At 38.8% G+C, this 27,576-nt stretch overlaps 1 protein-coding gene across 2 annotated transcripts in view; it reads right to left on the bottom strand.

Moving 5' to 3' along the window:
• Positions 1-405: 405 nt before the first annotated feature.
• Positions 406-27,576, bottom strand: part of TGFBR3 (transforming growth factor beta receptor 3) — a 128,927-nt gene continuing 101,756 nt past the window's right edge. For both annotated transcript variants that reach the window (XM_064515926.1, XM_064515927.1), the window contains exons 9-17: positions 27,116-27,441; positions 26,216-26,365; positions 24,269-24,400; positions 23,828-24,010; positions 20,365-20,664; positions 19,184-19,304; positions 13,343-13,378; positions 11,010-11,117; positions 406-4,377 (exon numbers count right to left, since the gene is read on the bottom strand). In XM_064515926.1, the coding sequence (XP_064371996.1) occupies positions 4,259-4,377; positions 11,010-11,117; positions 13,343-13,378; positions 19,184-19,304; positions 20,365-20,664; positions 23,828-24,010; positions 24,269-24,400; positions 26,216-26,365; positions 27,116-27,441 (1,475 nt within the window). In that variant the 3' untranslated portion in view covers positions 406-4,258. The remainder of the gene's footprint in view (positions 4,378-11,009; positions 11,118-13,342; positions 13,379-19,183; positions 19,305-20,364; positions 20,665-23,827; positions 24,011-24,268; positions 24,401-26,215; positions 26,366-27,115; positions 27,442-27,576) is intronic.

The following is a 27,576-nucleotide window of genomic DNA, read 5'->3' as shown; positions in this document are numbered from 1 at the left end:
GGAGGTCCATCAGCAGACCCTTAGTCTTGACTGTGCTCAAGCCAGGCTTTGTCACTCTTGCACAGGACTGGACTGAGGCAGTATCTTGACGTGCAGCAACTAAAGGCCTGCAGGATCAGAACTTCGCACTTTAGGGTGAAAAATGGTAGCATTTCATTGAATATGTCTACTGACTTCTGCAATAAGCCATGATATTGAGAAAATGACAAAAGTCAACGGATAAAAGAACAGAGAAAGGAGAAAATGATTAAGATCAGATGAAACCAAATTCTGCCTTAACACAGACAGTTCTCACTTAAGTTTATGGGAGAGGAGGACACAGGCTGTAAGACAGAATCTGATCCACTGCTTTTGTCAGTGTTTGTTGGTATCTGTACTACTTCAAATAAATGAGTCACTGCATCATTTCTTAATAATTGATATATACTTTATTATGCACAAGAGACTAAGATGACATGACACTGTGGTTATCAAAACTTTACAGCTAAGCATTTCCACAAGTCTGAAATACTGAACATAGTATGGAATACAAATGGGGTGTTCAGACTGGCCACAGGTATTGGCAGGTACATTTCTCCCATTTTTTGTTTTTTTAAAAAATCTGACATTTGGATCTTTAAGATTACTTACTTATTTTAAGGTGAGAATATGGTGTTTGGAACTGGTACGAACATGGTAGCGAAAATCTGTTAATTCTGTGAACATCCCCATGAATGAGAAACAAACAACAGGGCAGAACAGTCACCTCACAGGAAGGGCTGTCAGCACAACCAACAGTATGGTCTTCTTGTGAAGCATGAGGTAGATATACATAACATAAAGACTGGTACATACATACAAGAGAAGTTGTTACAAAGGGGCAGGGGGAAAGTTTACAATCATCAACATCTACAGACATTTTGCAAAATCCATTTCCATGCGGAAAATGCTACAAAAATAGCCTAACACAGAAAGCTCTGACTTCTTGAAACATTAAAATAATAACGTCAACACCAAATGCTGTAAAAGGTTAAAATTAGTGATTAGACAATCCATGACACAACAAACAGTCTACTTCAGAGTTTAAGTATTTTAATAATAGCTTTTACAATTAGAAGGTATCTCTTGAAGCCCAGTCCTCCCATTCTTGTGTAAGAAGTCCCTTTGGAGTCAATTGGACTACCCAGAAATTTACCACTGTGAAGAGACCCAGCACCAAATAAGTCCCTCATAAGTCCTGTTTCAAAGGCCTATGCTGAGACATGAATAGGACACCAGTGTCTTGCTGGTTTTCTACACCCGGTAGATATTGCCCCATGGAAGTAAGTGTGGCAAGATCAAGTTCGACAGACTTGGGAACTGGTGGCTTTGCAGTTTAACATTCAAATAGCTTGCCACACCTAATAAAGAAACTTGCTGTAGATATGAATGGCTGTTACAAAAGCAGAGCTTACAAATGTATCGGTACTGTAAACTGCAGACAGCTCAATAGCTGCTGGTTAAGTACTATACATTTTTGTGATAAAGCTATTAACTGGGAATGCCCGGTTTTAGTTCTCTGTCTATTTAAGCAGAAATGGCTGTCCCATCTGCTAAATAATTACATGTGTTTTTGATAACTTCCAATAGCCATTTATTTCAAATTGATTGAAATGTCTGAATTAAACAGCTTAGTACACCAAGTTTAGTTAATTTAAACTGTATTTCAAATACAAGCCAATAAAATTGAGTCTTTGATCTTTATATATAATTTTTGGTTTATCCAACGGTAAATATAAATCTGTAAATTATTTTAAAATTAGAGTTTTTTAATAAAAACATTGATAATGCAGCATGTTTCTCTCAAAAATATACAATTAGCTATTTTACATAAAAGTTTTAAATCTGATCATCTCAACAACAGAATATAATACTTCCTATGAGAAACTACTTAATAAAATATCTGAGGAAGGAAAGGGTTAAAACAGGGAAAAGAATTTACAAAATATGTAAATTTCACAGTAACTGAAATTAAACATTTCATATAGAGTAACTTACATTTGTCTAAAACATTTAAATATATCTTTATACACAAATTTAATGTAGTAAAATATAGCTATGATTGAATTTAAAGACTCTAGTCTTCTTTGAAGACATCTTTAAAGATTTTACACATAGAATATGCTTATACAATACATTCTGCTGAAGGTTAGGCAAAGCGCTTTCTTTTCAACCACACAGGTAGCATGTTCATTCTCCTGACACCTCATAACGAAACCAATCCTGTATTCTCTTATGCATGAGGATAACTATACTTACGAGACAATTTCTGTTGATGTTAACAGGAGTACTCCATGGGCCTGGTAACATAAAACACTTTTCTTGTGCTTAACTGTATATACTGAATATCTTCATTGACTCTGAGGCTATGCATAATGTGCAGTGTTGAGTATGTGCTTGCACCACCAAGGATAAGGCATGTACAGTTACTCAGATGCATACATGATTGCAGGATTACTATCAAATTTGATTTAAAAGGAGTAATATTCTTCTCTCTGGGCATTTATATCTATTGCATATCTTGCACTTTGACCATCCTGGCATCAGCAAGGCACAAGTATAGAATCAGAAAAAGAATCTGCAGCTCAGACTTTGGAGCAGACTATCACTCTAGTGTAATTAATCCCCTTCTCCTCTTGCAGAACACAAGTGATCTGTACTAAAATTAATGGAAGTTACTCATCTCATTTTGAAAGGAAAACAATGTTAATTTCCCTTAATGGAGAAGGATCAGTAGAACACATTACAAATGCAAAGTGGCAACATAAGTCAAAGAATTACACATTCAGAAATATCTTTTTTTTTTTTTTTTTTTCCACTTGGCATCTACTTGAAGGCCAAGATATGGCCATGACACTGAAAAAAATATTGTGACAATTAGTACCCTTCTACCATTTCCGCATTCCAACACTACTTTGGGACGATCTGACTGCAATGTTCATACAACAGTTTGACACAAACAACTGCACAATTATCTTAATAGAATAGCTTCATTTTTATAGGCAGTAGTTTACACAAGCAACAGGCTCTACTGTACATTCTTTGTGCCCTCAAAAATACCTCTTAATTCAAAGGGAATTTGGGGGAGCTAAAGCGTTAGAACTGTCACCTATTTCTTTTTTATCTCATCTATCTACCTAACTATAAACTGAAGAGCCAGTCTTTGTATGCATGTATACACATATATGTGTATAACTATACATATATATGCATATACATATGTGTGTATATATGTATATACACACACAATATATATGTGTATATATGTATATACACACGCACACACACACTCTCACTCTTAATGTCTGGAAGGAACACCGGGCTAATTTCCCAACTGTTAAACTAGGTGTGTTAGGTTCTGTATATTTACATATACATCTACCTGCATAAAGACATTGCCATTAAATGTACACACACATCTACATTAGTGCACCAGAACATTATTTGTCTGAATTAATGTTTGTGTGTGTCTGCATTTGATATAGTAGGACAAAAAAATCTCTTATTTAAGAGCTTTGGCCCAGAGCTTTGGCCCAAAGAACAAGAAGGGGAATGTCAGAGTGTGCTCTAATCCAATTACCAAATCAATGCATATTAAAACAAAAATACCTGGAACAAACCTGAAGCCACAAACACAGCAGAAAAGCAAATGAGATGCTGTAGCAGTAAGTTTAACAAAACAAAGGTTACTCAAAAGCGGCTAAACATAGCTGAAGTAATAAAATGTTATTAAGCAAACAGGTCTGACCTTGAGACTTTCTTGCTTAGACAAATAGAAAACCTTTGACCTAAAATCTTTGTTCTGCTTATCTTGTTGAATTCCCTTCACAAATACCTTATATCAATGAGAAGGTTTAGGGGAAAAAAAAGTCGTGTATAGATAAAGCAGCATTTTTCCAAACTGGCATAGATTTCACATTGAGGGTCCACAGACCCCTTGAACAGATTGCAGTACTGTAAAATTAGTAGCCTTGTCACATATAGCATAATATGCTATACAAGATCCAAAAGGCTGTATTTACCCACACATTGTGTGCAGACATACACACACACACACACACACACAGTGGCTTCCCCCAAAGAAAATCAATTCTTTTTTTGTTCCTGTAGAAAAATCCCTCCTCATTTTTTTTCAAAAGAAACTGAATTCATCCTTTTAACTTCAGAAAGCTGATGTCAACAAACAGTCCTTTGAACCTCTGCTCTCCTAAGCTGCTCCGTAGCTTTGCTCTCCCCGGCGTTAGGTTGTGCTGCTGCTGGAACAGGGGGTGCTTTGTGTGCTGCCAATGCTGTGCGCTGCACTGCTGTTTTCAGAGGCTGGTGGGGATGTGGGGACCTGCTGTCTTCCGGCCGTTTCCCCTGAGGGAAGGGGAGAGAAGAAGGGCGGGGGGAAAGGGATGTTAGTTGTCACAGAAAATAATAATCCGTTCCTTCCGACTCTTCATCTTCTGGTGGTTTTTATTTCCATAAAATTCATGTCTTGGGTGACAGATCTCAAACAGAATACTGTTAAAAATTTTACTAGACTTTGTCACCTTAGTGTTGCTATGCACATGGAGAAAACAATACTGTTTGCCTAATCGTTTTAAAAGCAGCTGGCAGAGACTGTCCAGATAGATACTATCCATCTTCTGTTGTCAGCTGTCCCTCAAATGGGTCCTGCTACATGACTCAGATCATTTTATTGCTTTTTGTTTTATGGAGAAAGGCCAACTTTTGTTTTAATACCAGTTCTTGGAGCAGCATGTTTACTAAAACTGAGAAGCTGGAGCTGAAGACAATGTTCTTCAGTCAGCTGGATCCCACATATCCGGACACATGACCAGTTTTCTTAGTGTAAAAAAAGAGGCTATCCTGCAAGTTTGACTTGATTTACTCTAAACATAACATGTAGAAAGTTCCCCTACAGTACCATAGTATTTGTAGCATTTATAATACATCGAACGATTCTCACCATTTCTTGTTAACTGTTTGCTGACAATAAATTACAAGCCCTTTGTTATTTGTATTGCCAAATCAAGCACTCAGAAGTTAAAAAAGCCAGGTTTATGACCCCTGATAAAACCTAGTTTTTGTCTGCTCTCTTCACATCCCTTCTAAATACGTGCCTAGGCTCTTATGGAAAAATCTAGCTCCTACTTGTATGTAAGCAAAGATCGCATCATAGTACGTATGCCCAAAAGATCATACTGAGGCCACATAGGAAACCATAAACGTGGCATTTTCTTAGTTTCAGTGCTCAAATCTGCAACCTTAATAACATTACAACATAGCCTCTTTAAAACAGAAGGACAAAACTAAGTTTATATAGCGTGCACCGTAGCTGCCCCCTCCCTTGAGATCATCATCAGAATATGAACCTGTGAACTCAGCACTGTAAGTAACCCAGAGAGAGACTAACTTCTACGTGAGCTACAGGACTAACTATGGCAGAGAGCAGCAACACAGCTGCTTTCCCAGTAAAGGAACAAGGAGAAAATGTTTTGCTAGATCATGGTCAGGAATGATTGAGAAAAATCAAAGGCTGGGAGATCTCCTTGTGAGTTTAGGCGGCGATGTATCTCCTGCTTCATGTGTTGCTCCCAGTCTGTGAGAGTAGCCGAAGAAAGGTACAGCCCAATTTTTCTTCCGTACTCAGGATTCGGTAAAGCTGCTGCTCAAGAGCGTTCACTCCAGTGGCAGGTTGATTGCTGGAAGCACATACTGTGCCCAGAGGGTTACACGGTGGGGACAAGCCATTTCCTCCCACAGGAGCTGCTCTGGTGCACTCGTGCCCTGTGTGCCGCTGCGCTGCCGGAGCGCTGAGCATTCCCGAGACCTCCTCTGGAATGCGAGTCACAGGGAGGAAGCGTGGATTTAACGCTTTGTATCTCAGGCCAAAGTCAACAGACTTTCACGGGATAAAGAAAAGGTACTTCTGCAGGCTGTTATGTATTCAAAAGTCTGCTGTAAACAAGGGAGGTCTCAGGATTTCTCACAGCAGAGGTTGCAAGTGTTGTTTGTAATGGAAACTGCCGGGTTCACTGCTGGCTCATGCTGCAATCACAGCTGTGAGCACATGTAAGGCCCCACAATACATAGCTTTCACCTTACATCCTACTGGTTTGGGAATGGGCAGGAAAGAAGGGATGGGGCAGGACAGAAGAAACACAAACTAAAACATTGCCAGGAGGCCAATGAGATGTTTAAAGGGAAGGTCAGAATCTGGCTCCTGAATTCAGCACTACGTTCAGCAGTTTACTTTTGTGAGCAATTCTGATTCTATTTTCCACAGTACAAGAAATAAGTGTACAGATATCCAATGAGTTGCAGGTTTCTAATTACATGTAACAGATCAGAATCTAGCCTCATTTATCTACAAAGAGCATGGGTTTAACTTTCATTGGAAACAGCTTTGTATCTCATCAGAATAAACTGCATCAAAACAGTGTCTTGTGTTACCATGCTGCCAAAGCTTTCATAAACCTAGCCTGGATATTTTCCCCTCCTAACTTGCTCCCCTGTCCACCAGCTGTTTGTGTACAGCAGGTCTCCCTTCCTTTTGTACTGAACAATAGGCAGTGACTAACAAACTCCCTTTCATTAAAACAAAATAAGCAAATAAACCAAAAAAAAAAACCCAGAAAACAACAAAACTGCTAATCCCTACCCCCAACAACATTAGAAAAAGCTGTTACCATTTGAATGTAGGAACTGCAGTTACTTGCATTCCCTCAGCAGGGCCCCTCAGCAGCCCTGCCAAGAGAACAGTTCTGCAGAATGTAGAACTGGCCCATATTCCCTGCTGTTAGCTCTTATTACAGTTTCACTGTCACCCATTTTACAAACCACATGATTACACATAGCTTTGTGTCAGCCACAGCATATCAATACAATCTGTATATATTTAACCATAAATTCATTTATAAGCTAAATACATGTTTTGTTTTGTTTTTTTTAAGTGACAAGCACAGCAACAGAGACTCCGTGCAAGCCAAAGAGCATTGTCTACTCCTCTCAGCTTTTCTTGTAAAGTGTCTTAGGAGGTATCTTCCCTTCAGTTTGGGGTGACAGCCCCTTCTCTCAGTGGCAACTCTCTGATGTAATTCAGTTTCCTCTCCTGTGCCTCACTTCTAGAATATTATCAGCATTTCTGATGTACCAGTCAGTTTGTGGAACAAAGATAAATTTTCACTGTGCTCAACAAAAGAATCCAAATAACAGTGAAATTATGCACACAGTCTAGTCTATTTGGACTGGCTGATTTTTACTACATCTTATTTCCTTATCACCTAGCTAATCTGTAAAAAAACCTTTTTTTTTTTTTTTTTTTTTTTTTTTAAAGAATATTCATGAAAAGTACTTAAGGAAATGCGGAGCAAATTATAGCTAAAGAGGCACCCCCATCTGCTTTCTTTGTGTAAACAGCTTCATGTATCTAATGTTACTGAACCAGAACTACTCAAAATGGACATGTCTCATCTATTGACAGTAAACAAGCTTTTACCCATCTGAATGTGACAACATGCACTTTATTATTCACACTTAGGAAAGCTGCCAGTTGTACTCCCTGTCCAGGAAGTCTGAATGTTTGCTTTTCTATCTCCATTTGCCAAATATAATTGGTTGCTATGTCAGTTTATTTTAAATCAGATCCCATAAAAAGGAGAAGTGGGGGAGGAAAGATGCTTTTAACTTCTCAATTTTGGAACATTTTATCCTGTTAACTTGGTACACTGTCTGAAGAAGAAAAGCCCTCTTTTAAGAGAGGGAGCTGACTGAATCTGTGCAACACAATGTTCAGCTTATATGGTTGGGGTAAGTTTACTTGCTAACTAATCAGACTGTGCATGTCCTTTCCTAAACATAGTCAGTTGTTCCCATTAAGAAAGACATGCATTCATAGATATTTACACAGTTAAATTCTGAAGGGTTTCCCCCACCCATGTACACTGCAAAAGTTTTGCTTCCTCTCAAGAGACCCAGGTAAATCTGGGTCATTGTAGCACATCTCCCCTATTTTCCCTTTTTCTTGGATCCTCTCCACATAGAAATAACACTGCTGTGGAAAGCTTTCAGCTACCTTTCAAGTGCTTTAACCAACTGGAGAAAGGATTTAAAATAGGGAAGTCCCTTTGGCAGAAAAGTAGGCTAAAATTCCTCTTCAGTTCCCACAATCATAGCTTCCTCCTCTCTCTTCCCCTACCACCTGTGTACCTTAGGACACCTGTACTCCATGTTGAACTGTTTCAGAGATTCTAGAGTATTTTTGATATTTTAGTAGAAAATCCCTGATTGTTCTCATTACTAAATTCAGCAAAAGCCTTACATGGAAAAAACCCCCACAACAATCCTTGCTCAACATTTTGATATGAAATTCTACGTACTTTGTAGTTCTCTGTTATCAGTTGCTTGAGGCTTTAATGTTAACAAACCTATTAAGATGAACAAAGAAGCTAATTCATGTAAAGCTTCCTCCATGCCAGAATGAGTCTACCAGGAGAGGCATACTGATAAAAGTGTATCGGCAAACCTTCTTACTACTGGCAAAAATGGTGTTCTTTTGCTGTATTGCTTATAGAACTACAGCAGCAGAAATACCTCACTTCACATCCCAAGGTGATATTGTCCACTAGTAACAGTTTTGTCCATGCTCGCAGGCAGCATTTTAGGCTTCCTGCAAAGTCTTAGCATCACCAAAACACAAATTTAGAATAAATTCACATCTTCCAACTTTTATTCTAAATCATGGGTTAGAGACCCATTATTACTTAAAACAAAAGCTGAGATTTTGGAGCACAATTCAACAAAGGATGAATTCGCTAACTGCAAAAGACAGCCACTCTATGCATGATGTTTAGATTACCTATATTTTGCTTTTTTATTTTAAAATAATCTTCATCTGTTTCTAAAATGATTTCACTGTAACTGGATTATCTTGTCTGCCAGAGCAGTTGTCCTCTAAGAGACTGTCCCGGCCAGAGCCTTCACTGCTCTTTGCTGCAAGTTCCACCCTGTTGATACAAGTCATTATGCATGGAAAAATTATGTGCACAGGAACATAGGCTCACTTCAAGAATCCTTTGAAAATCTGACCCAGATAATTTCCCAGACAATTTTCTTATCTCATTTCTGTGATTCTCTGATCCGATGAGTTACAACATCCCCTTCCTTTCTTCTCTTCCCAGTTACTACTACTTTTTCTCCGGCCTTTTTTCTTCCCTTATTTTCATCTCTCAAACACGAAGCCAGAGGAGCTGCACTTTTCACTATTTGTACATGGTAACTATGAGCAGTGGAGTTTGTTACTGTAATTCCTACAATGGAATTGGTCCAAGTGCCATTGCTGCTGAAGGATTTATTATGCTAGCTTCCCAGTGTGCTCTCATTATTGTATTCCTTGTCCTATATGTCATGTTGTGGTACTATAAGAAGTTTAACACAGTTGATATCTGACATGCAACGTGTGTTTACAGATGGCTCTGTATATGAACAGAGCTTCAATATCCACAAACACAGGAGCAAACATTAATTAAAGAACTATTTTAACTTTTTTGTTAATAAAGGCCACCTATTTGGAAATTACTATCTCAATTTACACATTTACCCATTAAAATAGCACCTATACTTCTTCCATAATGTTTCAGTAGTATGTGAGGCAGAGGCATACTATTCATGCATATTATCACAACCTTCAGAGTTTCCATATTTGCCTTTGAATTCCAAACAAGCTTCATACACAGCTGATGCTTTCAGGAGTACTAAACTGCTTATACAAAGCTGTACAGCCAAATGGAAAAAAAGCAGATTTTTTTTCCAAATTAACATAAGCTCCTGGGTCATAATATTTACAGAAGCTCTGACCTGACAGGGCCAGATTCAGACTCCTAGACAGCTTTCCATGAGGTTATGGAGGCTGAAAAAAATCTGCAGTGGGCTGGGGAGAATTCCAGGGCCTTGGAGCTGCACACGTTTGGACCTTGTGTTCTCCCCACCTCCCAAAGACCTTGGCAGGGTCCTGCGAGGTCAGATGTGGAAGCAGCTGAGAGTCTGTTATGCTGCAGGGACTCTGAGATACCCATCAATTCACAGGCAACCAAGGTGAGATGCTGCAAATCGAGGCCCCCTGAGTGCCCAGTCTTGGTCCTTACCATACTGCAGATTACATGCAACAGAAAGCTGCCTAATGAAACAAAAAGCTGCCTAAACTCCCTCTTCTTCCTATAGCATTGTATTTCTGCTAACTTAGTTTACTATGGAAGAAAATTCTGAGAAGTTACTGAAAAATTATCTATGCATAAAGGTTGCCCTAATTGAGGCACTCCTGGTTACTCTTTTCTAACCAATGCAAATTCCTGCTTGGACATGACTGAATGAGATTATACACTACTTCTGTCAATTTAGTCTAGTTGTTAAAGAATAGAGGAATAAATAATCAAACTGGGGCATAATGTCTACGTAATCAATGCCTAAGAAATATTTTCAAGTGTAGTTATATTGGGAAAATGCCTACATAAATACGGCATCTTCTTAGCCATTTGGCCTATTCCTTGTACTTAGGCACATTCCGAGTCACATCAACCTACTTCAGTAACATAAAATAAAAATCTGTGAGCCAAAAGGGATCCATTAACTCAATTGTTAACTAAATTCCAAATACAGAGATGTTACTGATGATAATGCACAACCCAGAAATGCTAAGTTTTACTCTCAGATCCCAGGTGAGGTTTCAAGGCTAGCATTTAATATTCTTTTAGCAATTTTTAAATCATGTTCATAAGGCAAAATATATCCCTTTAGGGAAGGGGCGGATATTAATCTGCTGATACATACCATCAGGCTCAAGTGAGGAGTTGCTGGAAAACACCCTAATAAGAACAGAGAGTAAGAAAAGAGGGCAGGATTGCTATTGCTGACCTCTACCCCCTTTCCCCTCTCCTTCAGGATTCAGACCACACTGCATCCCCTGTGGCATGATCTGCAATGAGGTTTGTGAGAGCCCTTATACTTACCCGTGCGAGAGTAGATAAACCACAGCGCCCCTGTAAGCAGTGCTCCAATTACAAATGCTGCAAAGGCAATGCCCACGACAGTCAGGGTGTCGAGACCATAGAACACAGCTGCAAAGGTAAATGATACACAATCAGGGCTTTTCATTTTTAGTGACAAATAGTGTTTTACCAAAATTCTCCCTTACACTTTCATGGAAAAGTTTTTTAAAAATTCATAGTTAATTAAGCACCATTTTAAGGAAGAGATTAGTAGATTTGCATGAAGGCAATAAAAATGATGCTTTCAGGGAACATTAAGAACTGTTCCACATCACGAAGCAAAACCACAGCTCAGCATATCCAAATCCTGAAAACACTGCAGAAATTAAGCATTTTCAGTTGGCTGTTAATAACTTTCAATTAAATTTAACTTAAAAATATGCTTTAAAAAAGCTGAGATTTTTGGAAAAATATGCTTTTTATTTATATGTCCTGACATTCAAGCAAACTTTCCCCTACATCTCCTGCAACTTCAGTTTGAAATCTAGGTGGAGAACGGAACTGCTATTGAGAGAGAATTGATGCCAGCAAAAAAATGTCAGCGAAAACATAAATAGAAACAATTGTTTTTCACATTTGGCAATGCTTTCATTAACTGAAATTAATTCCAGAACACAAAAATAGAAACACACACACACACACAAAATTACTTTCTAGGGGAGAGGCCCTTTTACAGTACCATTTGAATGGTAACAGCATCTCGTTTCTGGATGTATTGCACTGAATGTTAACTGTCCAAACAGAGAAACTTCTGGCTTTTCTGTTTTTCTTTTTCCTGATTAGAAACACTTCAAATCACTTCTTCATCAATCATTTGGGGAAAATTTTTCTTACAAAATTGTTTTCTAGTTTCAGTATTTTTAATGTCTCCCAGTACACAAAATGGCTTAGACCAGTGAATAACATTTTACTGACTAAGCTGGCCAGGAAATGAGCTGACTGGATCTTCTCAGTAGTATCCTTCAGTGGAATTTCAGTTCTCAAGACACAACCAACACCCTAACTATGCAAGTAACTACAAACCTTCCTGCATCCAACGGATATCCCTATGGAGAGCACATAGCCCAACAGCTCCTGAGATCCTCAGGGCAATTCCCTTTGTGGCAAATGTATTCTCTAGCGGTTCCTGTTGACAAAGTCCTGCAGGACCCACTTCTGGGTGCCTGCAACCAATCTGCATGGAGATGGAGAAACTCAGCCAGATAAAGGCTTAGATGTTTTTTCTCCCATTTCTTACATGGAACTATTTTTGATTCCTTTGGTCACATTTCATCAGTTTAAACACAAAAGCTAAAAGAACTTCCTAAACTCATCTGTTTTTTCTACAAGGCACCAGTCCAGAGTCCTCTCCTTTTAGGAGAAGACTTACTGGTGAGCAGAAAGTCACATGGAGGCTGAAATGGCAGAAGCGTAATTTCTCATTCTCTTTGCTATTTTGAGTGAATTTAGATCCTGGTCCCAAAGATATAGGGAGAGGAGTAGAGGAAACCACCTTCTTTGCATTTCCCCTTCTAGTTTCCCCTTGTCTCCATTCACTGTTGTTTTTAAGTACAAATCTTCCTTTCCTTCCTGTTATTTATTGCCTTTAGTGACACTTCTTTCCCTCTCTCCCCCTCAAAATCAACTTGTGCTCTTAACCAAGGTAGAGATTTGCAGCCCTGCAGTGGGGTTCCACAGATCTCTCTGCAGCTACATCAGCAGCAGGAACACCAGCAGCGCCAACCCACAGTTGCCCAGCACCCCACTACAGGGGGCTGCAATGTAAACAAGGGCAGTAACTGACCCTGGTTAAAAATAAAATTCACTGTCAAAAAAGCAGAAAAGAAAAATAAATTAATCCAAATCAATTCAGAGATCCCACAAGTGTTGGTGCCACAGAGATGACGTGGCCAACTGCATTGCAGGGTAGGAATGAGGCTTGGGGTGGGATATGGGAACTCCTAAAGATGACATTGTTTCTGAAACTCTCGTATTGGGAAGCTGTGGCCTTGGCAGACAAGGGGGAAATAACACACACATCCGCAAATTAACTCGCTTAAGGCTGAGACTCTCAAAGCCAATATTTTATCACAGACATGTTTTCTCAAATGTGATTTTCATATATACAAATGATCACAGCCTCTCTCTCTAAAAATCAACAGGAACGTCTCTAGCAGCAATACAGTCAGAATTCTGTTCTGTCCTAAAATTCAAAACACACACTATAATTCAGAAAGCGTAAAGATAATTTTCTTCATTGATCTAATAATTTCTAGACAAAAGTTTAAGACTTAAAAGACATAGGTTTAACTTACGTGTCTGTCTCACATTTGGCGTTATAAGGGACGGATCTGTTTTAAAACAAAAGCATTTATCAGAGTTCCACATACAGCCTATATAGCATGTAAGCAGCCTGCAGGACCTGATCTGGCAGAAAGATGTTAATTGTAATTTTTACAAACCAGCAACTTTAGGAAAACCAGTTCAAATTCAATAACCTGCATCAGCTTATAAAAATTCCATTTATATATTGCTTACTCTTCAGAGGAACATATGTCTACAGTATAGTTCAAGCAGCATACATTTTGCTGGCAGATTTGCAACCTCTGCAGTCTTCCCCACCCAGATGTCACCAGTTCTCACTTGCAGTAACTCTGATTATCTGCATGTGGAGCTCTTACACAGATCACAAAGGCTGCTTTAAGGTGATTGCATTCATATGACTACTCACCAATCACCAATATGAGATACCAGCTTGCTAAATTACCAAAAGGTCAAACAACGAATGTCACCTCCAAAGAAAAGCTGGTATTATGATATGATAGATTGCTAAAAGTGTTAAAGTTAAAAACTGTTAAGTGTTTAAAAAAAAAAAAAGAAGAAGAAGAATTTTTCTTTCCTTTGCTTTATTGGCTTCTCTCCATCTTTCTCCAAGAGTGCCACCTCAGCTAGAAGAGGCAGAGATTCTGCTTTCTGAACCAAGGGCCTGTTTGGTGAGCTGCAGTTTGCTTCTTGACTGCCCAGTAACCTAGGGATCTCATTTAAATTCTGGCATATCTGAGCATATTCATTGCATCACCTTCAAAAGGATTTGATGAGACAATGTCCCAATACCTGTTTTTGTATCTTTAGCAACTGAAAAAATAAGTCTAATTGTTAAGTAAACACAGTAACTCTGAAAATACTGAAAAGAAATATTATTTTTTATTTAAAGGGTTTTTTTTAAAACCAAAACTATGCTTTAACTTTTTAAACCCAAATGGCAGCACTATTCTGCCAGTAAAATTCTGTAAGATCATTAGTCTCTCCAACAATATCCAAACAATCCTACAATATCCAAAAAACCATTTTAGTCCTGAACTGCATTACTGTCATTTGGTATAACACCTGGTTATGTCTTCTAGATCACTCTTGGCAGGATGGTAGAAAACAGGTGGAACAGCAGTAGGAAACAGGTGAGAATATAGGGGTGTGCGTACACGCGTGTGTGTATGCGCAGGAGCATATGCAAGCATGCACAAATAAGCTGAAAAGTCATCAAATGCACATAACCGCAAAAGCATAAGTGAATGTAGGATTTGTGAAGAGGGCTTGACTGAAACCAGGAAAGAGTTAAACAGTACATGGGTACCCAAACATGGGTAATGGCACTATCAGATTGTCCAAACACTCCCGTGGTAGGGGTATATGATAGGTATATCCCAGGCTTGAACAGAATGCCTTCAGAGGTGAGGGGAAATACCTTCCATGCTCCTTCTGTCATTGGCCTCTCTATAGAAAATATAAACTCTGCTAGTCAATGACGGCCTCTGTATCCCATTATCAGTTCCCCCCAGTCATCCAGTTCTTTCACATGCTACCACACATTTTAATGTGGGTTGCTCAGAGCAATAAAGGAGTGGGTGAGAAGCCTTGAGGTACAGGAAAACATTTAATTTAAAAACATCTGCAGTAAGCTTTTAAAAATAATCATAGATTTCTATACTTCTGTAGGATAGAGGCACTTATCTGCTGCTCCCTTCACCTCTTTTCTATGACCTGTCTCCCTTTGCTGGAGAAATAGTAATCTAAATTTCCATACTCAAGAATAATTAGAACAAACAATGAATTTGACAGACTATTTCAACAGAAGAACACATATTTCCTAGCATTTAAGTGACTATCTATATGCCTTCCATTGAAGTTACTAAAAAAAAAAAGACTGAAATGCTAGAATGCAAACGGAAATGTGTGCAAACGGAGAGTATGACATGAAGTTAGGTTTAAGGTGCTTCCATTAAGTTCTACTGCAATAATGTAAGCAACTGATCTTGTAAATAGCTAAGAATCAGTGGTGGAATAAGAGTTATTCTCATTTAGATACACAATTCTGATTACAGTCAATGAGAGTCAAAAGCTTGATGTCGGAATAAAGAAATAGACACCTCTGCGATGATCAATTTTTTCTGACTTTCAAAATGTTATGCACATGACTTCTTCATTGGCTTCGAGAGCAGATCCAACAGCAGTAACTCAAATAATATGGTTTACAACAACAGAAGCTGGCGTGTTCACACGAAAGAAAATGAAGAGCACCACCTCTGTGATGGAAATTCTCCTATTCAGTAATGCGATATAATTTCTCCTCCAAATCTTAGGTTCATGTATTGGCTAAAAATGACATTTGGCTTTTAGAAAGGGGTTGTTTGATTCACTGCAGAACAACTGCATAGCAACTAAGCTACGTTGTTAACATGCCATTTTGTATTATGTCTGAAAGCTGCGATATGCTGGGGAGATTTCCATCAAACATCCCACAGCTAGACTAAATCACCCACAATGCAACAAAATGCTCTATTGCGCTGTTGTCTTGTAACTGGTCTTTATAAATTTAGCTCGTCTTTATACACTAAGAGCTTGTGCTTCTCACAAAGACAACATTCTAAGCAGAGTCAGAGATGGGAGCTGCACACAATGCCCCACACATCGGAAGGGAAATAGAGCTCAGAGTATAAGTCTGTTTATTGAAAGATGAACTTGTTGTAGGATTTACTTATTCCCAACAGAATAATCACTGAAATAAAGTGGGAGCTTTGCAAAAAGGCAGAGCACAGAATCAGGCCCAAAGCACAGTTTTAATTGTACCAGATTTACAGATCAAATACTTGCCTTTTTTCTTAGAGGATTTGATCTGTGTTAAGCAGAATTTTGTAAAAAAAAAACCACGAGCTGACTTGCAGGGTTAAACAGAAACAGTTGTTGCTTATGTCCCCTAGCAATGCTGCATGGTACTATAAATCGTTTGAAGACTAAAAAGCATGTACTGTACAACTGAAGTTAAAGGATTTCTGATCCTCATTCTTTGACGCTCCTTGAAAAGCGTTTCAAAATTTCAAACAGCCTTTGCACACAACTGGAAGATTCTGATGTCCAAGTAAAGCCCCTGAAAGCTTCTAATTAAACTGCCATGCTCACACAAAAGGAAAAGATAATGCACATACATTCCCTGCTTCTCTGAATGCATCAAAACATATGACCATTGCTGTTGTCAGAGGGATTCACTAAGAAAAACTTTCAAATTAAATGCAGCTGTAGAAATAAGTTCTCATTTCTCGTCAATACGCAAGGCATATCCTCAAGCTACAGAGTATTGTCATATTGCCATTTTCTTCAGTGGAGCACTGCTATTTCTCACAAGTAACAGAACTATCCCAGTCATTCAAATATATACATACAGATTTAGTTGCCACTACTCTAGTAGTAATGAAAATTGTTGATAAATACTGTATTGGTATCAGCTAGGTTAATTGCAGTTAAAAAAAGAAAGCCAAAGGCATGTTTGACTCCTTTTGGGTCAGGAAGGGTGGTTTCTGTTAGGTTGAAGCTGTCATGTAGACTGTATAACTAGATATTAGAGTGAAGAGCAGCTTGATTAAAATGAACTTTCCTCTGGCCCAGCAAATTAACAGCATGTCAAGGCTTGTTTTTTTGTTCTAATCTTGGTAATGCATCCAGTTAGTGCAGCAGAACAGCAGATAGCTGGAGCCTTTACCTAAGAAAGGCTTTTCTGTGTCACAGGTGATCTGGGCCTCCCCCAGCTTATGTTCACAGCTTGTGAAGCACTCTAACCTGTCCTCACCAATTGCAGCACCATGGCAGGCCCACCAGTGCAGAGATTTACAGACTCCAAAGCTACCCTCAGAAAGGATACACAGGATCTGAAAGCTTTATGGCTACAGAACAAAACAACCTGCTGCTGAACTACTATGTCCCAAGCTCAGAAGGGCTACTCATTCTTAGTTACAGTCTTAATTTCCACAGTATTCAGTGGAAAATTAGCAACCTAAGGAGGAATCAGAGCCCAGATACTTGGACTCTGGTTTTAAATAGGTTGGTGATCTTGTCACAGGAACAGAGTCCTTAAGCCAGCTTTGTCATTTTTCTAAAGCTTTCAACACATGCTGGTAAAACTTCACAGCCTTTTAAAGTCCAGGTTCTAAGGTTTCCTATTTTTGAATGGTTACAACAACAGCTAGATAAAAAAACATTCATTAGAAACATCACAAGATGAAAGCTTCACTCCTTCTGAAAAAGACGTAGATAAGAAAAGAGGTATTCAAAAACCCCTAAAGAAATAAATGCACCTAAAGTGCAGCTAAAGGGAAAGTTGTGTAATCTTATTTTCCTCAAAGGTTTGCATAAAATATTAAAGCTCTTGCAAAGACGATCAAAAATTTCATGCATGAGTAACTGCCCACTAAAGAAAAAAAAAAAGAAACCCCTCCACACATATGGATTAAAAAGGTCAAAAGAGATCCCTATCTCAGTCTGTTTCTTCTTTTTCCTTCTATGACCTCGTATCTTGTGAAATAGTTAAATTTTTCCTTTTTCATCCTTCCCTTCTTTCTCAGAGCAAGAGGCTGCGAATCCCAGACTTGGCTTGCTCGGGTGCCATCCCAGCAGCAGGAGCAGGGGATGCTACCAGCAGCAGCTGTTGCTACTGGCAGTAAAGGCAGCCACAGGACTTAGTGCACTGAGAGCCTGCCCACATGGGCAGCAGGTAATGTGCCTCCATCTTCTCGCTGTCGCCCTCCTTTCACACAGCCTGAGAGCTTTCAAAGAAAGACACTATATCTATGCCATGCACTGCCATCTTGCATCATATTTCCTTACTCTGTCTCATTATCCTCATCTGCTCCCCATTCTTCCCACAGGCCTGGACCCAATTTCCTCTCTTCAGCCTTTCTTAACTCTTCAACTCGATATAATCATTACATCATCTGGCGCATGGTTTGCCTGCTCACAGACACTTTCTCCATGGCTCAGGTTTACACACATTTAAGAATTGCCATGGAACATGCAGCAGCACTATTTGGGGAGCCCTGTCTAGACCAAAAGGATTCGTGTTGCAAAAGCAAATCATTTGAAGGGAACTAGGTGGACAGCTACTTGTACATCGATCCCCTTTGCATCCTGGTTTCCGGAAAGCTTCTGCTCTGACTTTATGTATTGAAGAGACAGCAAAAGAGATCTGTCAAACAGAGGTCACTGCCCTACAGCACTAAGGAACACCTATGCACTTCTACAAAGCCACCCTCAAATTTTTTTCTTGAAGACTACATAATCAAACAAGCCCCACCAACATGGAGCTAAAATACCTTTACACATCTTATCCTTTTTTTCTTAATGGTCTAATAAACTAATGAGTGGCTTTCTGGTGGTCACCCCTTGCTTTGTGAACTTATCAGGCTCTAGTGTTCTCAATGCTTTTTAATTCCATTGTTGTTATTCCTACATATATATTTACCACCACAAAAAGAAATTATACAGCAGGGAGTAGAGCACTGCCTTTCATCTCTGAGCAACAATAAATTGCTGGAAGCACTAATGCTGTATTCATACTCATCAAACCCATATTCTTGTGTAGCAGAGTGTGTAGGCAAAACCACTTCTTTGGAGATCAGTAAAGAAGGTTAAGAAAATGGCAACCAACTACCATGATGGTTATGGCCAGGGAAAAGTCTAAATAAATAACATCTTACAAACGCATTAACACCATAAGATTATACAATTGCACATACTTGGAACACTCTTTTTTACCCCGTTTCAATGGCCTGCATGTTACATAATACAATATATATATAACTTTATTAAGCAATTTGAATGCATTTTCATACCTTCTGGTTTTACTTCATAAGTTATTACAGCGAGGGGCTTGGTGAAAGTTTTCTTGCTGTGCATCATGGCCAAGATCATATCCACATTGAGCGAGGTGCATGCTTCATCAGGAGGAATGCACTGCAGATGGAAAAAACAGTGTGTGAGGTCAGAGATTCACTCCGAATATCTATGATGTCTGCAGAAGCACCTGCACAGCTGCCTCATTATCAATTTTATAAAATACTGCTTGCCAAAGAGAGAGAGGAGATCTGAATATTATCAGAACCTCCAAACAATCCCTGTGAAATATACTGGCAAAGGTAATTCTCAGCTGTGCTCAGGACACAAACGTTGCCTTCATTAAGAACTCTCTAACCTTCATGAGAGTGTTACTATTGAATTTAGTTGTAGTAATTATTTTATTTTAGGATAACAAAACAAATGTCCTTTTTTTTTTTTTTTAAAATCTGGTGGCCAATACTAATAAATGTGTTGTTCAATAATGACAAATCATCTTTAAAAACTATGTTTTAAGGGTTATATGCGTAAGTTCCCAAAAGTAAAAGTAAGTTCAGAAGTCTTAGAATGCATTCTTTAACAAGGAATTTACAGCCCCTTCAACTAGTTATAAAGCAAAACTTGGTAATTTTCTTTTGTAACAATCAGATAGAAAATGTGAATTCTATTTAGATATATTAGACCAATTCAGGACAGTAAATTTACTATAAGAACACACAAGATGTATGGTGCTGAAATGCAGCAAATAAATGCCAACCTTTTTCCTTCCAAGTTTTACTGAGACAGGTTAATCTCACAATTCCTAACAGAAGGATCAAAAACAATTGCAATATTATCTCAGCAGGCCTTTGAAGATTAAAGCTAACCTTGTTTGTGCTAATGGTATGTGATGTGAATAACAAAGAAAAATCTGAACTACTCACATAATGAAAAGCAATTTCTATTTATCCCATGCAACCACCTAATGAAAATTAAGTGGAAAATGTCTTGCAGTCAAAATGTACCGTAAGTCTTGCCTATTAAAATCTTGAGTCTAAAGATGCTCATTACATCAATTCAAATTAATGTAAAGTCTCAATAAAAGAATTGATACCTGAAATTGTTCACTCACTTAAAAGCTCAGATTAAAAATTTTTTTTTTCACCGAAATCAGAAGTTTATACAGGAATAAATTACTGACCTTAGGCAATCCTTGAGTATCTTTGTCTTTATTTGTACACAAAGTCAGCTCGCAATGAAGAAAGAGCAGTGAGATGTTGAATACTGGTTTAAACACAAAGCTAAATCGTTTTTTGTCCTTCTGTGCATGTGGTATTGGAAAGTTCACCTTCTCAGTGCTGTAAAATTTAACAGATTCATCTTTTGGACAAATGTTTTCTATAATGGTGTAATCAGACATTCTATCCGGATTTGAAAATGGGGAAACAAAGCATGTCTGAATGGCAAAGCCCAGGGATCTGTCAGCTTTAGTCACAGAAACCTGCATCAAAAAGAAAAAGGTGGTAAGACCTCAGAAATTACATCTTTAGTTCACAAATTTCATTAACATTTTCAACGATTATTAAGCTGCTCTCCAGTGCTCCAATCCAAACTGTTTTGAAGGCTAAATGTTAAGGCTAGACTGTTAAACTGAAAGATAGAAAATCTGTGGTTTCAAAACAAGCTACTGCTTAACAGCATAACAATGCACAAATAGAGTCATCTGTTATCTTTTCAAAAACAGATGAAAAATACAATCCAGATCAGGAATATTTAGTGAATGAATGCTACTACTGCCTGAAAAGTCTGGGGAAGGGGACAGTGCGGCTTCCCTTATAAACACACAGGTTATAATGGAACTCTGCAAAGGTCAATTACTAGTTACTAAGTGTTTGTATCTGCTTCAAACATTACTTCAAGGGGAAGAAAAAAAAAAGCAAAAGCAACACACAACAAAAACCCACCCCCAACCAACAGAGGAATGCAGAGGCAGACTCGAGGTCATGGTCTGATGTGTGGGTGGCATTCCTGGATTGGGGGGGGGGGGGGGGAGGCAGACTACTAAAAAGCCGTAATTTTTTGTGCAGTGATCCTTTTAGTTTATTACAAGTCTGAAACTCACACACTTTTATGAAAAGTAACTATGGCTGCAAACTTCCAGGGCACTGATGTTGTTCAGCTGAACTGGTATAGAGACAACAAATGCCCCAGAGTAATCAGGAAAAAAATTAAACAGATTCTGTAACAAGTGAAGCATGCCCCTCTTAAGAGACAACAGGAGTGTTGTGCCAACCAACACTGCATGATGAAAATAGAAATAATTTTCTTCTTAGAAAAAATGTGCCTTAAATATGTGCCTAATCCAGATGTACTGCATGTATATTTAATGAAGAGTGCCAAATTTTCCTGTGGTCTGCACAGACATTTTTGGATGCTATGAGTTGTGTACAGAATAACAGCATTTCTTTTTCTCCTAAGTGAGCAGTAATCAAACTGGAGGCAAAAAAGACGGTCTGAAGCATTTAAGCCAAGAAAGACCACCTTCTAAAAAAAAAATAGAAATAAATACAGAAATAAAGAGTGATGAATGAAGATCAAGCCACAGATATTGGCAGATAAACAGGTTGATGGTGTAAACTAATTAAGGAAAGGGGATTATGGCCATAAGATTATGGCCTAAGTAATTTATTGATCAAAAAAGTAGATTTTTTTTAAGAACAAAAGCAAAACAAACAAAATCACAACATATTATTTGTGTTAGTTAATGACAGTATCAGAGAAGTCTAGATCTAAAATAAATTTTCCACTGTGCAAGTAGAAGAAATAGGGGAAAAAAAGAAAGAAAACTTGTGCCAGGACAGGTGATGAAGAAATTAGAACATCTGTCTGAATAAACAGCTCCAGAACCAGACAAATCCAGGGGGCTTGGAGCCAGAGGGATTCAGTCCAGAATGCTGAAGGAAGCAGCAGTTTTTGTCCAAATGAAAAAATCATGTGTCTTTTATAAACATACTCTTAACTGATTGTGACCTACTTCATTTTTGCTTCAACTTTATTAAGTACTTTTTATTACAGCATTGTGTAAAGTCTTTTAGGCAGAAGACAGACAGGCAACCAAACATTTACAGAACAGAAAAATACTATCGTCAACTAAAAGTCGCATTTAAATACTGTTCCCAAATCTACTTGCTGTGATAAGAGTGTTAGAAATATGTAATCTCTCTAGAGAGGGCTTCACTGATGATACGGATTTCTTTTTAGCTCTGAGGATATCATATGGGCAAAGCTCCAGAGATCTCTTATTATTGTTTGGTTGGTATTTTACTCACAAAAACACAAAAGAAAATGAACAAAAAACCAAAACCATAGACTTTCATAGTCTATCTGCGATCTAAGAGCTCTGAAATGAACACAATGATTTTTTTTAAAAGGCAGGAAGCAGAAAATGGCTCTCGTGAAAGATACTGAAATAGGGCAGGATTGCGGGTGGGGTAGCAGGAGAGAAAGATCTGGAGCTCTGACACCCCCATTCACACTTCTGCTTCCATCACACAGTGTGTTTTGGCACGGTAGAATATTATAGAGACTCAGAGAAACTCATTCAAAAATTACTGTGCATGATGAGTTCTCGGGATGAATCTTTATGGCCTTTCTTTGTCTAGAGAAGCAGAAACCTTTTCGCTGGATAGAAAATGAGAAAGAGCCGTAACACACTGAAACAATGAAGAAAACTGCACTAGCATCAAATGAGCCACTATACTTACCATGTGCAATGCAGGCTCACAAAAAGAAACTAACTTGGGCATGCGAAACATGACACAGCACTATTTGAAGGACAATATACCTATTTTCTTGGCCTTACAAACCCATTGCTCACTACTCCTTGATTTTCCTATCCATAAACTGGTGATAATAGTTCACTGCCAGTGTTGTATTTATTAATGACTACATTATTTGAAAAATGCAAAATTCTGTTCACAAGATTATCTTGAGAAACACTAACCGTATGTGTCTGGTTTCTCCAGATCTCATCACATACTTAGCACCACATGGAAATATTACCTAGTCTAAAATGCACCTAAAGTCAATGGTGCTTGTCTGTTGACTTTGTTGGGCTTTATCTAAGGTCATTAGATCTCTTGTATGATAGCACACAAAAGTATTGTGGCAGGCGTTGGTAGGTGGATCAAAGAGAGACCAGAAGCTGTATTAACTTTGTAACCTGGGAACACTAGCATGTGAGAGGAAGACACTTGTAATTGCTTCTTGCATGTCTGCATCTTTCAGATGAGGTTCAGCTGTATTTCTCAATAAAAGTAACTCTTAACCCTATAAAATTAATTGTTCATCAATGAATGCCAGCCCAGAGCAAAAGTTCAGAGACCACCTTAAAGTTCTGCCCTGAAAAGCCCATCTGGCAAGAATGACAGATTTACCTTGTAGTTCAGTTCATCCATTCTACAGCAATCCTTTGGTTTTGCCCCAAAGCATCATCCTGCTTCTTATCCCACAGCTTCCCTCTTCTGCAGCCATCAAAGAACATATATGCCCACTTAAGGCAACTGCATAGTGAGACCTTTCAGCTGATAAGCACATACCTAGCTCAGTTTGTATGGCCTTGCAAAATGTTTTCATTAATTTCAAAGCCTTTTCCAGTTTTTTACCTCTACATATACTGGCCCATTCTCAGCAACAGAGAAGAGTCCTTGGGAGGGAGCAAGGAACAGATCTGTTTTGTACAGCTCCATGTTGAAGGTCACATTTGTGACGTGTGGTTCAGGAGGCCAGAACATGGAAGGATTAAAAAAGGCTCTATCATTCTCCGGTTGGTGCAGCGTGCAATTAAACTGAAATGAACAAAACAATACAAATACATCCGGAGTCAGGAATGGCAGCTAGATAAGGACAAATTTGGAGCATATGATATAGGCGCACTCACACTCCATCCACTTTATGCAACTCTTTAACAGGGTCGCAAGGAAAATAAGTGAGTGGAAAAGCAGTAAAAAGCAAATTAATTTCTAAATAATTAATTTAATTTCTATGGCGTGCATATTACAACAGGCATTTCTCTATTGCCAGGTGCAAAACTAAGAGTAACGTACCGCTATTTCAGGCCAGCTTGAGAAAGCAACATCTCCCTCATCAGCATCCCCTGGAAATCCATTATCACCTGATTCCATGTCGTCATCATCGAAGCCGCTACTTTCCGCTGCTGACGACAGCTGAATGACAATCTGCACAAGAAGTATTGCACACACACAACATTAGGTGCTAACTGAGCACTCTCTCTTCAGTTATCATCTTCTTTCTTCGGAATAACACAAAGGCTAAAGAAGGGAGTCAACTAACCAGATGGGAAAGGCGTGTCTTAAACAATCCTGTGTTGAGCAGTCAAGATATGCAGGTTATACTTACAGAACACCCTTTTGTTTCCAGATGTCAGAACTAGAAAAGCCATAAAAATGCTCCATACAATGCAAAGGCAGTCTGGGTGCTGGTATCTAAATGAGCATCCCAGCAGTCCCCTATTCTATTTCTATAGCCAACACTGATTAAAAAAATGGCTTTCTGAAGTGTTTTTTCACACTATGTAGCTTTCATTGATGCACTCAAGGAAAATCATTAAAAGTTTTAGGGTCATCAAAGGATTTTCTCTCTCTTTTTTTTCCTCCTTTTAAACTACACACCCCAAACCATCATACCCCTTCCTTTATTTTTCCCTTCTTGTTTTTCTCCGAATCTCTACTGGACTCCCTCACTTTTTTTCCCCTTTGTGCACTTCTTTTCATTTCTTCATCTGATATGCCCAGTTTTCTTTTTCCAGTGTTCTGCATTCTGCTTCTCTATATCCTGCAGTTTCCCAAGCGGTTCCCTCCCTTCCAAGACTTCACCTTTGTTTTCTTGAAAGTAGAGCAATGGCTAAGAAGTGACATATACACTCTTTGGGAATCCTCTGTATGATGTTTATATATTAGCAATGATGCTCCCCAAATTCTGAAAGACACCATACAAGACGCTGAGTTTAAGTGAGTAACCAAGACTCTTAAAGGACCTGATGGAAAAAGGGGAAAAGAGGAAGCAAATACCAGTTTTGATCTAGGTTATAATACAACACAGGGACAATGACAGTATTTAGCTCCAGACATATACTACTGTGTAGTTTGGGCATGTTTCAATCCAGGGCTTTGATATAGGTCTGTTTCTAAAGTCAGGTGCTACAGACTTGCCAGTATGGAATGGTTTTAGCCAGGCAGGTTCAGATCAGATTGCCTTAGCTGTGGTTGAGTTGGACTATAGACTTTCCTTCATTTGCCAAGGCTACTTCTATGTGCTGAAAAGCCCAGCAAGAGAAACGTGTCATTGCTTCCCAGTCCAGTTTAGCCACAATGTATTCAAGTTCATAAGTGGGGCCAGTCTGGAGGCAGTCTCTCAGAATCTAAGTGGGCTCCTTACTTCATTGCATCATCCCTTACATACAAGTACTCAGAGGCCCTTCCCCACCTACATCAGCTGACAGCAAATAGGAATCCAAAATACAAAACAGAAGCATGTACAGATAATGTCTTTTCCTCGTGTTTTGAAAGCCTCTTTCATCCATAATTATAAGAGAAAAAAATCCACCTGAAATAATTTAGCACAGGAATTAAATCATATTGCTCTGCGCAATCACAAATCTTTGTTCCTGCCCCATCTTTCAGCTGCATAGTACTGCTTAGGTGCGGATACAGCAAAGCTGCCTAGGGAAAGCAGGTGCAACTTCTGAGAATGGTTCAGCTGGTCCCCACAGCGCAGCCATGCAGTTTTGTAAAACTGTACAACTCCATCTCCTCCTACTTTCTTTGGGACACTACCCAACCGTAGGAGCACACTGAAGGTATAGCCTTCATATATCCTTGAATACAGGGACTGTAGCTGCAACTAGGTTTGAGCTAGACAGGAAAAGATCAAGATACCTCCTTTTTGCTAAGACTACAGTCAAGTACAATGGCTTCCTTGTACCACTATGATGTGCAGCAGAAAAGAAAGGCTGCTCTTTGTAAAATACTCACAGAGTTAAAATAAACAATCTTGTCCAAGATATATGCTGTCCGAGTCCCACATTTGTTCGGCAAAGATTCCAAAATGAAATGGGTACCATTCATCTTAGCTTTGCAAGAGTGATCCAGCAGTGAGAGTTCTGTCTTTGTGTAGCCATTAGCCTAAAACAAAGATGCTTTGTAAGTGGCTGGAACCTCGGCTGAAGTACAATTGTGTTAGACTATTGCGCGAAGTGCAACTTTGAATACTTTTTACGACTACTGGTAAGAGGAAATGAAGTTCATCATACTGAGATCTAGGGAAGGTCAATCTCAAAATGCACACGACAGAGAGGGGATAAATGTTACATGGAACACAGAAAACAACAGGCTCATTATTAGTCTACTGACACAAGCTCTGCTTCATCTAAAATGAGCTAAAAAAGCTTTACTCTGTATCAGGCTCTCTTCCACAATGCAAATGGGCACAAGCAACCTTTCAGCTCGTAGACAGCAAAGACGAAGAAGAAAATACCATATAATGGACAAAGTGGACCACATAGTTCCACCCTCTAGCTTTCTCTTCCCTTAGCTGCCTCTTCACAGATTTATTCAGGTCTTACACAGCTATCAAAAGCAGGGACTTTGGAGATTAAAAACACACACTGATGGTTGAGTGCAGTAGTTTCTGACAGAACTAACCCTACAAACCTTTTATCAGAAATACCTCTACAAATTAGTAGACTGTTGGAAAGAGGGAAATGACCCAGAACTCTGGCAAAGAGTATCTATAGCATAGTCTCTGCTTCAAAATGATTAGGGGGAGGGGGGAAGATGGCTGTAAATCTTAGAATATTCATTTTCCACTCAAAATACATTTTAAATGGTTTATCAAAAGCCTACCCAAGTTTGAGAATAACAGATCACACCAACCTGCAAAGAATCTTTTTCTACAGCTACTGTCATTACTTTGTCATCACACTTTATGGATAGAGCTACATCAGCACTACCCTGAACCTCTTCAGGTTCTTTATGTTTTGGGAGGGAATGCTCAAAGTCACGGTCTATTAATGTGTCTGCTGAATCTCTGGATGGGAAGATTCCTTCTCCCACTGTGCCATGTCTTCCTCTGTTAATGTGAAAAGGAAAAGCCAGGCCATCACTTAATGGAGGATTCTTTGGGGCAGGCAGCGGGCTAGCATCCAACAATTCTGTTAGCTCTGGAGGAAGGGAATGGACTTCTTCATCATTCATCTCTTCTAAAAACAGAAAAAAAAGTATATTAGGTTATTAGATCCTTTCCCAAAGGTATTCAGAAAGGGAACACTTCCCATCTCACAATATTATCCAGAAAACAAGCTCTTCAAGGACATCAAAAGCAGCAACTTTGTACT

The sequence above is a fragment of the Dromaius novaehollandiae genome, chromosome 8 (genome assembly GCF_036370855.1).
Source record: "Dromaius novaehollandiae isolate bDroNov1 chromosome 8, bDroNov1.hap1, whole genome shotgun sequence".
Taxonomy (NCBI): domain Eukaryota; kingdom Metazoa; phylum Chordata; class Aves; order Casuariiformes; family Dromaiidae; genus Dromaius; species Dromaius novaehollandiae.
This window is presented reverse-complemented; position numbering and strand designations above follow the sequence as displayed.